The sequence below is a fragment of the Pseudopodoces humilis genome, chromosome 2 (assembly GCF_049639895.1).
Source record: "Pseudopodoces humilis isolate 2021_Gansu_Grassland_sample_001 chromosome 2, ASM4963989v1, whole genome shotgun sequence".
Lineage (NCBI taxonomy): Eukaryota > Metazoa > Chordata > Aves > Passeriformes > Paridae > Pseudopodoces > Pseudopodoces humilis.
This window is the reverse complement of record NC_142201.1, coordinates 94,850,883-94,866,137: the sequence shown is the minus strand read 5'-3', so window position 1 is coordinate 94,866,137 and position 15,255 is coordinate 94,850,883. Positions and strand designations below refer to the sequence as shown.

The 15,255-nt window shown below is 43.3% G+C and overlaps 1 protein-coding gene across 2 annotated transcripts in view; it reads right to left on the bottom strand.

Annotated features, from left to right (window-relative positions):
- Window positions 1-403: 403 nt before the first annotated feature.
- Window positions 404-15,255, bottom strand: part of TMEM45A (transmembrane protein 45A) — a 29,034-nt gene continuing 14,182 nt past the window's right edge. For both annotated transcript variants that reach the window (XM_014253464.2, XM_005523953.3), the window contains exons 2-6: window positions 8,429-8,638; window positions 6,288-6,500; window positions 5,637-5,821; window positions 3,387-3,532; window positions 404-2,094 (exon numbers count right to left, since the gene is read on the bottom strand). In XM_014253464.2, coding sequence (XP_014108939.2) covers window positions 2,001-2,094; window positions 3,387-3,532; window positions 5,637-5,821; window positions 6,288-6,500; window positions 8,429-8,618 — 828 coding nt within the window. In that variant the 5' untranslated portion in view covers window positions 8,619-8,638 and the 3' untranslated portion in view covers window positions 404-2,000. The remainder of the gene's footprint in view (window positions 2,095-3,386; window positions 3,533-5,636; window positions 5,822-6,287; window positions 6,501-8,428; window positions 8,639-15,255) is intronic.

Below are 15,255 nucleotides of genomic sequence, written 5' to 3'. Positions count from 1 at the left end.
TTTTAATGGAACCACAGTAATCAAACTCAAGTCTTAGATTTGCAGAGTGGAGTAAATACAGCTATTTCATTCTGTAGAAAGACCACTGTAAAGCTGAGACACAGAGCTACAGACAAACCATACCAATACCAGAATATCCAAAAACAGGCTTTGCTAAAGCTTGCCAAAATCTCCAAGAGCCTTCAGAGAAAGGCATTGAAAAAGGGCTGCTAAGAAAAGCAGTGATCTTTGGCTAGCAATGTGCAATTTCCTCTTTGACATTTGTAAATGTAGAAATGTACGTGAGCCAACTGCTCTTGCTTTCCAAAGACGATTCATCTGGATAATCTGACACCTGGTCACAGGTGTTACTTCACAATACTTGGCAAACATCTAAAATAATTTAAAAAATTAAGAACTGAAGTCTTCTAAGAAGACATACAAAAGCTCAGACAGTTTATTGTGCTTTCCATCCTGCTTAAGTTATCCCTTTAGTTTAGAGATACAGCACCTTAACATTTGCACAGCATCAAATGTATTTATCAAGAAAAGCAGTGAAGAAATTTGCATTGTTCCTGCCTGTGAGAAGCAAAGTACTTTCTGTTTATTCCTTCAGAACAAACATCATCACTGATTTTGGAAAGGCACTGACTAAACTGACAGACTAAAATACAGCATTAACAGCTAAGAAAGGTGCTCCTTGAAAAAGGGGATATAAAAGGTAGATCTTAAAAGTGAAGTAAATATTTATGTTGCATTGAAGGTAAAGTAGTTTTAGAAAAAGCCTGAAAGGATTTTTTTGCATCTTGGGATCCCTTTGAGGTACTAACTATTTTATTAGCTAGCTTTTTTAATCAATCAGTTTGCTGCCATTGGCCATGAACACTCTGCTTTCCACTAGATCAGTTTTCATGGAGAAAATAAATGCAATTAAAAGTGGTGCTATTTTTTAATTCCCTCACTGGTGTTGGTAGCTAGGTATGGAGCTACTGAGAAGGCAACATCTGCCCTCCCACAGCTCACTGTGCAGCACTGTCAGGCTGCCTGGTGACTGAGGGGGTGACACAGGGAAAGGGATGCAAAACCCTCTCATCCTGCCCACAGAGCAGAATTACCCACTCCTGACTCAGATGGTGGGTCACATGTCTGCTCTGAGTCCTGCAGAAAACCATCAAATTCCATCAAAGGAAAGAAAATAACACTGGGAAACAAGCTGGTTTTGCAGTTAGGTGCTGCTTGACTGGACATCCCTCAGCCTTTCTGGAAAAGAAATTGTTCCAGGTACCAAGGGAAGGCAGAGCCACTTCCAGGGCCTTGCAAAGTCAAAGGACAGCAAAGAGACAGGACTGTCTAGGCACAAGCATGAACAACATGAAACACTGTTTTTTGATCACATTACACATCTTTGGTCCTCCTGGCAGGCTTGGTGGTGTCTCTGGGGGGTGGTGAACACACTACAAACTCTTCAGTGAACACTCAATGTGTTCACAGTGAGAAGTTCTTTCTGTTTAACATAAAGCCACACAAGCAGAGACACGAAGTTGTTACACAAGACAAGACTGTGGTTTCTTTATCTTGTTCTGCTGTTTTCCGAGTCTGCACGGTTGTTTATCCACAGGTTTTTGCAGGACAACCAATATGCATACCTAGACACCCTAATTATGGAAACTTTATGTCCAGCAGTGGCTGAAAAGAATTTTGCTTAGCTTTTAATGAGGTAAACATACAGACTTCATTGTGCCACCTCATCCACGCCAAGTCTGTCTAATACTAGTCTGATTTTCTGTGAAGCATGTGAGAAGCAAGGTATTAGTGCAACCAGCATAAACCCATATCAAGCTTACCCTTCACAAAAAAAAAATATGTTTATAACTGTGTATTAGATGTTGACATCATAGGGGATTGATATTTGTGCAGCAAGTTGTAGTAAAGAATTAATAAGATGGCAAAAAAATATGTAGAAATGAGGTATCAATTAGCCTAATGGTTGGAGTAGATGAACTGGTCAAGCTATATTCATGCTAAATTTCTTCTTCTGACTCGTGATCTCGTTCAGATGTTTTCAGTAAACCCATCTCCATGGACTGGGACTGCTTAACCTTCGAACGGACTGCCCTGGAAACAACAACAGAAAAGCTGTCAATAGTAACTCAAAGGCTCATCTGACCATTTTTCATACAGTAAAACCCTGTTAAATGCTTCATCACTGGTATCACTTCATCACTGGGTATTTCATCACTGAGTAAGGATGACTCTTTCCATGATTCTGTGGTTAGGAAGTGCTGCCTTTACTGATTGTACTTGTTGTACATCCTGTACAACAAGGATGTTGTCTTGGACAGGTAAGCACTAGCTCCTATGGACATATCACAGAGCACTTTAAACGAACCTCAGTGAACCCTCCAGAAGGTTCAGTGCTGTGCAGGCGTTGTGTTCTCTTGGGAAGAGACCATAAAGCTGTGGGAAAGAGAGAGTCTGGCCAAGCTACCCTCAGAGGGGAGCTCTGCCAGAGAGCCATCATCACCCTCCTCTGGTGCTGCAGCAGCCGCTGGTCCCAGCATCAGAAGGGTCTTGAGATTTCTGGCACAACCAAGAGCTTCCCTCCTTTATACCCCAAACCAGTCACCCAGCCTGGAGTGCTGGTGCCTTTCAGACTGAGATACAAAAAGAACTGACACCTCAGTGCAAATCAAGACTGGAAGAACTATGTATTTAACATGATTAAATAGGGCTATTAGGATGGTGGGGATAAAGCAAGGGGTGAGAAGTAGGTTTAGGACGCTGCAGGAAAAGGTAAGGTCCTGTGTAAGGTCCTGTGGACAGAAGGTGATCACATTCTGTGATCTGATGGCAGAGGCATTTTTAAAGCCAAATTAACACTGCAGTTGGAATTTTGTCAGAATTAGCACTGGGCAGAGAGGAAGAGGGCTACCTTTAGACATTAGGGGGTGAAAATTACTAGTGAAAAAGAAATCAGGTTTCATCACAGGAAATTTCTAGCAAGGAATTCTGTGTAATAATCTTCAAAGTCATGAAGCCTTCTCACTAAGCCACTTAAAATTAGCAGAGATGAGCAGTGGGAGACAAGGTTCTGCAGGTGAAAAGAAAAAGAACCTCCTACTTCTGACTTTATATGTACTTACAAATGTGGAATACTACTGGAGCTTCTTTTATGTGAGAAGTGTTATGCTATCAGAGCTGTATTTATGGGTGTGTTTTTTCCCCTTTCTACTGAAGCAATATCATGTGCTTTTCACGATTACTAATAACCATTTTTATTGTACCTTCCAAGACAATTAATTACTTCATAGAAACCTTTTCATTTGCCAGTGAAACTTTTCTAAAATAAAGCTCCTTCTAGACTAAATAGACAAGTTACCAAAGTTTTAGTATTTCAAGTAACTTACCAGCTGACAATTGTGTAATTCACTGCAAGTATTAGAAAAGCAAAGGCATAATGCCAGCAATAGCACATAGTCAGGAACATCATGTTAGTGTGATCCATCTGATTCCACTCTGGGCTCCCATTTGGAGGATAAAGAACAAAGCCAATCTGTAGTAAAATAAAAGAGATTTAGTATATGTCATTTGATGAGCATCCTATGCCATATCATGTTTTATGCTACCCATCACCAGGCAAATATTTAATTTTCTTACGGTGTTGCTTATTTCTGTGTTTACTGTTGGAAACAATATTGTAGTCAATCTCAGGTGTGATGGATCACTTTAAACACCTCTGTGCAGAAATGCTTTTGAAGATAAAGTGCCAGTCCCAGCGACCCACTGTTCTTGTCCAGAAAATTAAGGAGCCTGCCCAACAGCCCTGCCCTGCAACAATCAGAATTATGCACTGTAAGGAGAGGGCTGGTGCTCAGCCCTGTGTGCTCAGAACTGAAATCACCTCATGGATCAGAAAACCTGCCTGGCCACTTGCACTGCCTCCCTTCTTCCCAGCAGTGTCTGGGAATGCGTTACATGGCTGGGAAGATGAATAATCATTGAACAAATAAAGGGGAGCCACAAGTCTATTTCTTCTGGGACATACAAGAGAAAGGTCAGAAATGGCATAAAAATGGAGCTTCCTCATGCAAGATTGTAAATTCATGTGAAATACACAGCTGGTTTTTATTCAAAGCTGGGAAAGATCATATTTGTGCATAAAATGGGAAAATGGTTAGTCCTGTGGGTTTGCATGACAAACACCAGCCCTCTCTACTGCTTAGAACTCTTCAAAGTCGTCACTGAGCAATTTAGCTGAGAATTTAGAAACTGGAAGAGGAGAGGAAGAAGGAGGGGAGTGCATTTTGCATTTCCATGCAGAGAATTCAATGAATGAGGGTGTTGATGATGCAGAAAGAAAGTCCCTTTACATTTCACAAATTTCCTGTGCTGCAGCCAGTGTGTGGTTTTCAGTCACACAGATGGTTGAATTCTGATGCGGGTGTGAAAAAAAAACACACTTAAATTTCTTCTATTTTTAGTACTTCAATTTTTACTTTGAAACAAAACCCACATTGTCTCTAGAGCTAAAGAAATAATCTGCTCTAAAATTAGACTAGGCAGAAAACAATGAATCAATGGTTGCATCTATTCCTCCTATGCAAAGTTTCTTAAATCACCAGCTGAAAGTTTGCAAACAAGAAAATAAACCAGCAAGTGCTTCAGCACCACATTCTTGAGTTCACTTATAGAAAAATACAGACAGTTCTGAGGTCTGTCTTCATGCCAGAGCAAGCATTTAAATATTTGAATTGGTGCTGGGTGTCCAGCTCTCCTAAGAAACAGCAAACATTTCTATTCATCGTGTCTGGCCAACATAGAAAAAAGGGAAGCCAGTCTAGACATGCCGGAAAGAAAAATCATCGGAGTGACCTCAATTCTCCACTATAAGATGAAACACATCAGCATCAGTGCTCCTACTTCTGTTACAGACTCCCAGCAACTCCTTAAATCTCTCTCTCTTGTTCTGACAGCAAAGAGTGGCCGTCAAATATCTGTTATTGGATAGACTCAACAAGTAAGCGAGGGCATGGAAGCTACATTTTGAAGAGTCCTTTCAGGAGCCACATCCCTGAAATATCAAAGTTTTGGCTGTTCTTTTTTCTGCTCAGCTCCCAGAGCACTAGAAAAGCAGGAGGCTTTACATCACCCAGTCTCCTAATGAGACTCTGTAACTTAAGTACCTTTTGAATCTGGCCATGGCAATGAGGCCTTTGCCTCACCTGTCCACTACTACACTGGGCATTACTCACTGCTCCAGCAGCTGACAGTGCAGACTCTCTTTGTAAAGAACAACATATATTTCCATGCTCTAAAATCACTGCCATTTGGTTGGCAAATTTGGAACAAGATGTTACAGGGATCAGAGAGCTCTGTAACATGAAGAGCTCAAGAAAAACTCTTTAGCTTCTTTATTGATTCAAATTAAAGGCACTTGAAGTAAAACAGCTGATGCTTCTTCTGTAAAATGGATATGAGAAATACTTCTATCTCTTCAAAGGAATATTTTTTCTGTATCTCTTTAAAGGAACTTATTTTCTGTACGTCTTTTGAGGTCTGTGTTTAAGAGTTTTATATATAACCTGTGAAAAATCTGCAAAGGGTTAAATGACTAACTTTGGTGAGGAAGAAATTACAAAGGCAGAAAAGTGACCTACCTGCCAGAACCAGCTGCCTTGTAATAAGCAGAGGCTAGTACGGAGCATCTCTAGCACAATACTGCCACGGAAAAAAACTTCCAAAAATATGCAGGCAGCAGCTCCAAAGATAGCAAATAGCAGTAACTGATGAACATGGACATCCAGCATGGCTCTCCCATGAAGATGGTAGCAGAAAAGAAAACCTGGAATAAATCGTGATCATTTTTAGATAATTTCTTCCCTTGCAATTTCCCTGCATCTGATTTTAGAAAACAGTGAAACGTTTCTGGCGTTCCTCTTTATGCCAGTGTTACCTTCACTCATGCTGGCTTTAGCTAACTAGTTGTGTACCATGTCAGTACCTACGTCAAACACATGCCTGAGCTACTGAGCACTTACCCAAAACAGGCTCTTGATACTATTTTCATAACATTTCAGTTGCTGCTTGAGCCAGGTGGGAAAGCTAAGATACACCTCTACAACGCTGGATGATGACCTGGGCAGTGTAAGGAGAGCCAAGACTGATCTTCTTGTGATCTCCTTGAAGAGTTTCGGGGGGTGAAACACCCAGGACCCAGAAATCATTCTGTTAGGCTGATTTGAGATTCCCAGTGATCAATACCCATGCACAGGATTCATGCACATCCCTTCAGGGAGAGGTAAACTGACCTTCAATAAAGACTGCTAAGGAAAGCATCATCCTGTCCGTGGCTGCTGGCAGCGCGTTGGTCCCATGTGCCACGATGTCCACCAGCCCTGAAATGCCATAGAAGAGGTACATGGTGGCATGCTGCCAGTTCATCAAGTGATCCCAGTGCTTCTTCTCGTAGTTGTACAGCTTCAGATGAGGTCCATCAGGAACAAACTGCTCAGCCACCATCCCTGCACATGGAACAAGAAGAAAAACCATTTGTTCTGGTACTTAAGGTACAAACTGATGACAAATCTTTACACAAACCATAGAGGCAGCAATATATCCTTGTGCAGAATAATGCCAGTGAGTTTGAGGTTTTAGCATCACATAACCTGGAGAGTGGAGAGCCAGAGGAAATCAGGCTTCAGCTCCACTCCTGGTGGAACTATTTACATCTTGCAGTTTCCAGCAGTGAAAACGAAAACAGTTATTCTGTGCTGCTTTTTCTTCTTTTAAATTATTGCTATTGTAGTAGTCCTCTGACTAAATTTTTCAGCTGCCTTTTCCAATGGTTCAAACATGAGCACAACACACTCTAAAGTCTCCAAAAGAAAGATTGACCATTTCAGTGCCCTGCTACATGCAGGACGACAGAGTTCAGACTCATGATTTGAAGGGGATTTTTCCTCTAAAGCCATAAAAGGAAACCCCTCCACTATGCAGAGTTATTAAAACTCCTGTGGGAATGTATATGGGGTTAGTATTTGAATCACTGCTCCACTCTCTCCCTTACCTTGGCCCCTCGGTGTCTTGCTAACTGAGGTACTCCAGCAAGGAAAAAATGCTTTTAAAAGCTTTATATGATCAATGATGTTTGGGGACGGTTTAAAAGTTTTTCTGCTTTTAAAACATTAAAGCTGATTATATTGTTGATAAAGCATAGGCCAGCATCCTGCTGTATAGTAGATATGCTGTAGAACAAATGCAGTGTTGTTCCATCTTTATTTTCAGTTTTCCTAACATGAAAACAGCAGGTTTTACTCCTGATGCCTTTACTGTCTGTCTTAGCCAAGTGTTTCTCCCATACTTTTGATTGGAATTGGAATTCCCACATGTTAAAATAATAGTTTGTGGTTTCAAAGTGAAAATAAAAACAGTAGATTAATGTTTTAGCTGACAAACTACCTCTAGACACAGACTGGGAGATTTGTAGGAAAGATGTCCACAGTCACACCTCAAAATGAATGCTATTATTTAGATTTTTATCATTTTTTAATGATAAAACTGTAGACACAACATCCCTTCAGCGCTGATGTATCATAACAGAGAGGAAGGAAAAGCAAGAGCAAGACTTTGTCACAGCCTGTACCTTGATTAGAAATGAGGCAACTCGGGGCATCTAAAGAAGAGCAGACAAATAGAATGTAGAAGTGCAAAAATGCTTAAAATTTAGATATTTTTTCAACTTGAGCCACAGGTGCTGAGCTCCTCAGATCCCCTGCTGTTTAGTTTAACTGCACTCTAAAGCTAAATCACTGCCATACAGTCTGCCAGAATGTAAACAAGACCTAAACACTTCCAGTCAGCTACACAGCTCTCAATCTGTCCCACTGGGTTTGTTCCCAGGCCTGGACACAGCAGAAGGACAAACAGCTCCCCCACACCCCATCACAACAGTCCTGCAGCAATAAGATCTGGAGTTCAGTCTTTTTGTGTGAATATTTTCACTTTTGACAGATTAATCAAAAAAATCATCTGCATCATTTGCATATTTTATCAATAAATCAGTGGAGGCTTCCAGCATCCGAGGTGGTTGAATTCAAAATAGAAAAGCAAAATCTTCACAGTCTGGTGCTCCCAGCACGCACATGAGAGCCCCTTGCCTAAATATCTTACCTCCCTCCCTGAACAGTGAACAGTACATGAGCACTGAGATGTGCTCAGGAGTGGTCAAGTGGTCAAGAGTGGTCAGGAGACCTCACAGAAGCTCCAGAAGACCGCTGTGGATGGAAACCATATTATGGCCACAGCTGTGTAATTAACAGCAGGATTCTCACCACTTCTCTGTGGTTAAAGGGGAAAAGAGCAGAACACAAGGAGATCCATTTGATCAGAAAACAAAATTCAAAGCAAGAAGTGTTAGAAGTCCAGCCTGCCCTTAGTCCACCTCACTTACCAATGAGGGCAAAGACAGCTTTGATGATGCCCTCAACAAACTCCAGGCGCTGGAATCCTGCCCTGGAACCAAAGTAGCAAGCATTCTTGTTTTTTCGACAGGCATACTTCAGTGGGTACTTCACTGACCACCATAAGCCAAAAAGAAGGAAAAAGCTTCCAGGGAGGGCATGCCCTTTGAAATTGCCCATGGTTTCCTGCTAGGCAATACCTGAAGGAGAAGCAAACAGAGACTGATTATTAGAACAGTGGGAGAATTCTGTGGGTTGTAATTTCAAAGTATCTCCTTGGACAGATCAAATGGGTGTCACTGAACTGGGTACTCACAGTTAATTTAAAAATAAATTTGGGTACTTATCTTCCCAGCCAGTCTCCCCAGTTTCACAGCTTTGCAGAAGCAGAAGCAGAGACCCAACTGCAGAGCAGCTGACCTGAAATGCAGAGCTGGCAGTCAGCAGGGTAGAAGGAGAAGCCATAGCACACTACGTCTTGCTGTAGAAGTTGTGACAGCAAAAGAGAGAACTTGCTATGTTATAATAGAATACAATACCTGACTGAAGGAAAAATTAATTGCATACCCATCAAATGGGTAAATATTCACTAGTAAAGTGTATTTTTTATTTCAATCCTGATGTCTTGTTATGATTTACAAATATCAAGTAATTCTCATTATTTGATTGGTGAATTATGCACCCACAACTAGATATTTATTATCAAGTACATCAAATGCACTGTGTGACAAGGTCATTAGTTGGTCAGGATTATTCAGTCATTTAAAAGCAGTGCCATTCATAATCCTAGTAGTTCTGTTTATCATCCCATCATTTAGGATAGCTGCCTTCGAGCCAGTGGCTTCTTCATTAAAATGACAGTTCTAACATTAAATTGCAATTTTTCTTTAAGGTATTATAAATTGAGTTGTGGTGCCTCATGCCCCAAAGGCATACTGAGTTGAGTCTCTGCACAGGCAGCAATCAAGAATAACCACTTTAGAAGGATTGGCAGTCTGTACTTTCTGTTGTTATTGTTGCTGACTTAAAAATTCAATTGCCACACTGCACTGGAGACATCTGGCTATGAATGGAACATGGAAGCTCTGGTATATTTTTCTTTTCCATGGGTATTTCCTATGGTCAGCTCTGCATAAGAAGTTTTAAGCTGCGGCTTCTGGGCTGTGGAGTACTTGCAGCTGGTTCACATAAGGCTGTCTAGTCACGTAGCATGAGCCCTCTCCTATTTCTGGAGGCTAAACTCCACTGAAAGCACAATATTTTTATTTTTTTTATTTTTTTTTAAGAACAGAAACTTTTCCACATGCACAGGTCCTGGAGTTCTCCTATGACTATCCCAGCTGCATGAGGAGAGGTGACCTCTATATCCACAAAGGAGAAGAAAAGAAAATACGACTGTTCTTGCATAGCACGAGTCTGGCTCGATTTAAACAGGATGCTGAAGAGGGTCCTGCAAGCCCTGCCTGTCCCCTCCTCTTCCAGAGATGAACTGTCCCACTGTAAGGGCTGCTGAGTGGGAGAGGTTGGCTTTAAAAGCTTTCCCTGGACAATACCCCGCTTACCTAGTTCCTAGGGAAGCTCTGGGGCAGTACAAGAGCTGATAAATGTGATGCTGGTTACCCAAGCAAGCCCATTTCTGGATGTGTCCCCGCAGGTGTTTCAGGGCATCTGCACGTGGCAGCTGGGGAGGAGAACATGTGGAGATGGGATGCTCAGGGAAGCAGCACCTGCCGGTCACGGGGCAGCCAAAGGGAGCATGAGGGACATGTTTATGAACTAAACATAAAGGACTCCCACTTGGGATTTCTGCTGTGTGGGGAGGGACTCTTGTAGCTGAGGGTCCAAGGGCTGGGAGAGCCTTTCTCTACCTCCTCTGCCTCCTCCATCGCCCTTAAAGTTGCGCTGGGTTGATGTCTGTATGTTTTATTTGCGGGTGGGGAAAGCAGTGCTCACTCTGCAGCAGCCCACAGCACAGTGGGGCTCTCACTGGTGAGGTTTGGGGAGCTCAGCCCCGTAGGTGGGACCCAGTCCCTGCTCTCTCAGCCAAGAGCTTGTTCTTTCTTCATTTGGGGACACCTTAGTTCAAAGAGGCTGACCTGCCTGCACACGCCTGCCAGTACTCCCTGCACCACTGTGTGCCTCAATAAAGAGCAGTACTAACAGCTTTAGACAGTCCTCTAAACTTTGCTTAAACCTTTAGAATACTTCTTTTGCTTTTCAAACCTTAATTTCTGAGTTTTGAAACATGCTGGCCTGAAGGCATTGCTGTCTTTTCAGACACACTGGACTTTTCCCTTCTTTGACTGAAAGGAAGAGGGGAGGAGAGGGGAGTGGCTTTTCCTCACCATGTCTGATCTCACTGAACACGCTCATTGGAAAGACTTTATTCATTATTCATTATTATTCACCACAGGTACAAAGCAGTTCAAAAGGAACAATTTACCCTGTACTGCACATCAAGGCAAAACAATGGATTAGAAAGGTAAATGAAACCTCTGAATAATCTTCCTTTAGGAGAGCACAGCTGCAGTAGGAGTGAAATGAAGAATTATGTTGACGTCATTTGTAGTACACAGGATACAAAACTTCAAAAGTCATTTTTAATCTGTAAATTCACACCTGGGTTACCTAGATCTTCAAACACTGGAGAATTTTTCTGCACTAAATCTGGGCAAGCTATCAAGAAACTTCCTTTTAAACTATTTTTTGCCTTTCAAAACAAGCAAAAAGAAGAAAAGACTGATACAGCAGCTGATGTTTCACATCCAGAATAAACAAAATAGAACCAGGAAAATTACTTTTTTGTTAAAAGAAATACAATCACATATTATTAGCTTTAGAGAGTGTAAACTTCAGATTGAGTTCATCCAAAGGTGTTAGGGATTATTTGTAGGATTTCCCTAGAAAAACACACTTCTGTTCTGCCAGTCAGCTGTTGTGGCAGACCTTTGAAATTCTGCATCTCAGCACAGCTGTTTTTAGAAAGGAATGATACAACTTATCCTTTAAAGTTTTAGTAAATTTGAAAACATTGTGACAGAGCTTGCCTTAAATGGATTAAGCTTCCTAGTTCATGAGCTCTCTTTTTTCAGACCTGGGAGTTCCTTTGGGTGAGTCTAGAAGTCACCTGCCAACACCCACAGTTTTGATGTGACTGAGAAGTTTTGTCTGCAAATAAACTGGGGGATATTGCACAATTTGGGGGCTTAGTATGAAACTGAGGATATGGTGAGGCTAAACAGAGACTCCTCAGTAGGAAAGGCTGGAGTCAGGAGATGGATCTGGGAGGTGGAAGGAAGGGTTGTAATGGGAGGTGAAAGGAGAGAACGATATGCCATGCTGCTGCCTTTCCATATGGCACTTTGGCATTCCCCTGTGCAGCCTAGGACAAAACATCTCCTGCCAGTTCTTCTGCACACCTTGAGAGCCAGACAGTTTTGGTACAGCAGGTGCTATTTATTAAATAAAGATGGCATCAGCATGTTATGACAGTACTTGATAAATTTAAGGTTTATTTCTGCAGAGCCTTATAAGTCTATATCTGCAACATTGGATTGATGTTGCAGGATGTGCAAATCCAAGACCCACTTTTTTACCCCCAGTAATTTCAGGACCAAGGGTGTTGGCAGAGCCACAGCCACGTTCTCAGCAGCAAACATTCCTTGCTGCCCACAACCCTCCCTAGAGTTCATCATCTTAGATTTGAAGTCAGAAGGAATTTCTTCACTGAAAAAATTATCAAGCCACTGCCCAGGGAAGTGGTGGGATCATCATTCCTGGAGGTGTTTAAAAGATATGGAGATTTGTCTCCTGGGACATTGTTCAGCGGGGAACTTGGCAGTGCTGTGATAACAGTTGGACTCAATAATCTGAGAGGTATTTTCCTACTTAAACAATTCTGTGATCCTATGGTCTGCCAGAGTTGTGTGCAGAGTTTACAGATGGGGGCCATGAGGCCAGGTCCCAAAGCCACCCAGTCCCACCAAGTGCAACACGTGTTCCTTTAGTTGGTGACCAGTTTCACATCTTCAACTCTGTCCAAATCCTTTTCCTAACCCTGCCAGGCAAAGCCAGTGGTTCTGATGCCTGCAAAGGACACACAGGCAGCTGGCATCACAGAATCACTGGGTTGGAAGAGACCTCCAAGATCACTGAGTCCAACCCAGCCCTAACACCTCAACTAAACCATGGCACCAAGTGCCACATCCAGTCTTTTTTTAAACACATTGAGGTGCCACCCTGAAAACTAAAGCCTGATAATGTTTTCATAGTTTTAGTTACTTTCCCATGAAAGTCCTGTAAACATAAGTTGTTTATCACATTCCTTCTAAGAAACGTCTTTTGATGGACATTTCTCATGACCAGTGTGCTTGGGAAGGTGGAAACTTAATTATCGAATCCCTGGTCATTGTGGAGAATCTATAAATACTGGAGTCAGAGAATAAAGTTTCTTCTTTCCTGTTCTAACACTGAGAGGCATTCATGTGAATCATTTCATGTCCTTTAGAGACATCCAGGGATGGTGACTCCACCACCTCCCCATTCCATTACTTTATCACCCCTTTGGTAAAAAACCTTTTCCTAATATCCAGCCCATATTTCCCTTGATGCAGATTGAGACTGTGTCCTTTCCTTCTGTCAGTTGATGCCTGGAGAAAGAGACTGACCCCCACCTGACCACAGCCACCTCTCAGGGAGTTGTAGAGAGTGATAAGGTCACCTCTGAGTCTCCTTTTCTCCAGGCTAAACAACCCCAGCTCCCTCAGCTGTTCCTCACAGGGTTTGTGTTCCCAGCCCCTCACCAGCCTCGTTGCCTCCTCTGGACGCACTCAAGTGTCTCAATGTCCTTCCCAAACTGAGGGGCCAGAACTGGACACAGCACTCCAGGTGTGGCCTCACCAGTGCTGAGCACAGGGGGAGAATGACCTCCCTGCTCCTGCTGGCCACACCATTCCTGATCCAGGCCAGGGGCCATTGGCCTTCTTGGCCACCAGGGCACACTGCTGGCTCATGTCCAGCTGCTGTCACCAGCACCCCCAGGTCCCTTTCTGCCTGGGCACTGTCCAGCCACACCATCCCCAGCCTGTGATGCTGCTGGGGGTTATTGTGGCCAAAATACAGGACTCAGCACTTGGACTTGTTAAACATCATCCCATTGGATTCTGCCATCCATCCAACTGTTCCAGGTCTCTCTGCAGATCCCTCCTCCCTTCCAGCAGATTGACACATGCTCCCAGCTTAGTGTCATCCACAAATTTACCAGTGAAGGACTCAATTCCCTCATCCATGTCATCAATAAAAACATTGAACAGCACTGGCCCCAGCACAGACCCCTGAGGGACACCACTGGTGCCTGGCCCCCAGCTGGATGCAGCACTGCTCATCACCCCTCTCTGGGCCATCCAGCCAGTTCCTAACCCAGCACAGAGTGCTCCTGTCCAAGCCAAGGGCTGCCAGCTGTTCCAGGAGTGTGCTGTGGGAGACAGTGTCAAAGGCCTTGCTGAAGTCCAAATAGACACATTCACAGCCTTTCCTGCACCCACCAGGCAGATCACCTGGTGATAAAAGGAGATCAGGTTGGTCAGGCAGGACCTGTCCCTCCTAAACCCATGCTGGCTGGGTGTGATACCCTGGCCATCCTGTAAGTGCTGTGTGATGACACTCAGTACAAACTGCTCCACTACCTTACCGGGTACTGGGGTAAGGCTCACTGGTCTATAATTACCAGGATCCTCCTTCCCACCCTTTTTGTGATGGGCATCACACTGTCCAGCTTCCAGTCATCTGGAACCTCCCCAGTGAGCCAGGACTGCTGGTAAATGATGGAGAGCAGCTTTACAAGCTCATCTGGCAGCTCCCCCATCCCCCTGGGATGGATCCCATCTGGGCCCATAGATTTATGAATATCCAAGCAGCTCAGCAGTTCTGACTGCCTCCTCCTGGGTATCAGGGGACCATTCTGCTCCCTGACACCATTTACCAGCCCAGGAGGACAGCTGTCCTGAGGACAAGCTGTCTTCCCACTAAAGACTGAGGCACAGAAGGCATTAAGCACCTCTGCATTCTCCTCATCTGCAGTTTCTAAGTTCCCTCCCTCACCCAATAAGGAACAAAGGTTGGTCTTACCCTTCCTTTTGCCATTAATATATTTGTAAAAAAGTTTTTTATTATCCTTTACAAAAATTGCCAAATTAAGTTCAAACTGAGCTTTGGCTTCTCTAATTTTTTTCCTGCAAGCCCTAGGAACCCCTTAGATACTTCCTGAGAGACCTGACCCTCTTTCCAAAGATGATACATCCTCTTTTTATTCCTAAGTTCCTTTAAAACCTAGTTGCCCATCCAGGCTGGACATTTGCCTCATCAACTCATCTTTCAGTACAGAGGGACAGTCTGTTCCTGTGCCCTCAAGAGCTCTGCTTTGAAACACGTCCAACTTTCCTGGACTCCTTTGTTTATAAGAGCTGCTTCCCTCTGAATGAGTTTCCTAAATAGGCCAAAGTGTTGCCTCTGGAAGTCCAGTGAGGAAGTTTTGTGGATGCCCCTCCTCATTTCACCAAATATTGAATACTCCATAATTTCATGGTCACTGTGTCCCAGATGGCCTCTGACCACCACATCTCCCACCAGCCCATCTCTGTTTGCAAACAGCAGGTCTAACATAGTCCCTCCCCTGGTGGGCTCACTCTCCAGCTGTGACAAGAAGTTGTCCTCCTCACACCCTAAGAACCTCCTGGACTGCCTCTTCTCTGCTGTGTTGAGTTCCCAGCAGATGTCTGGCAAGTTAAAGTCACCTACAAGAACAAGGGCTGGTGATCTG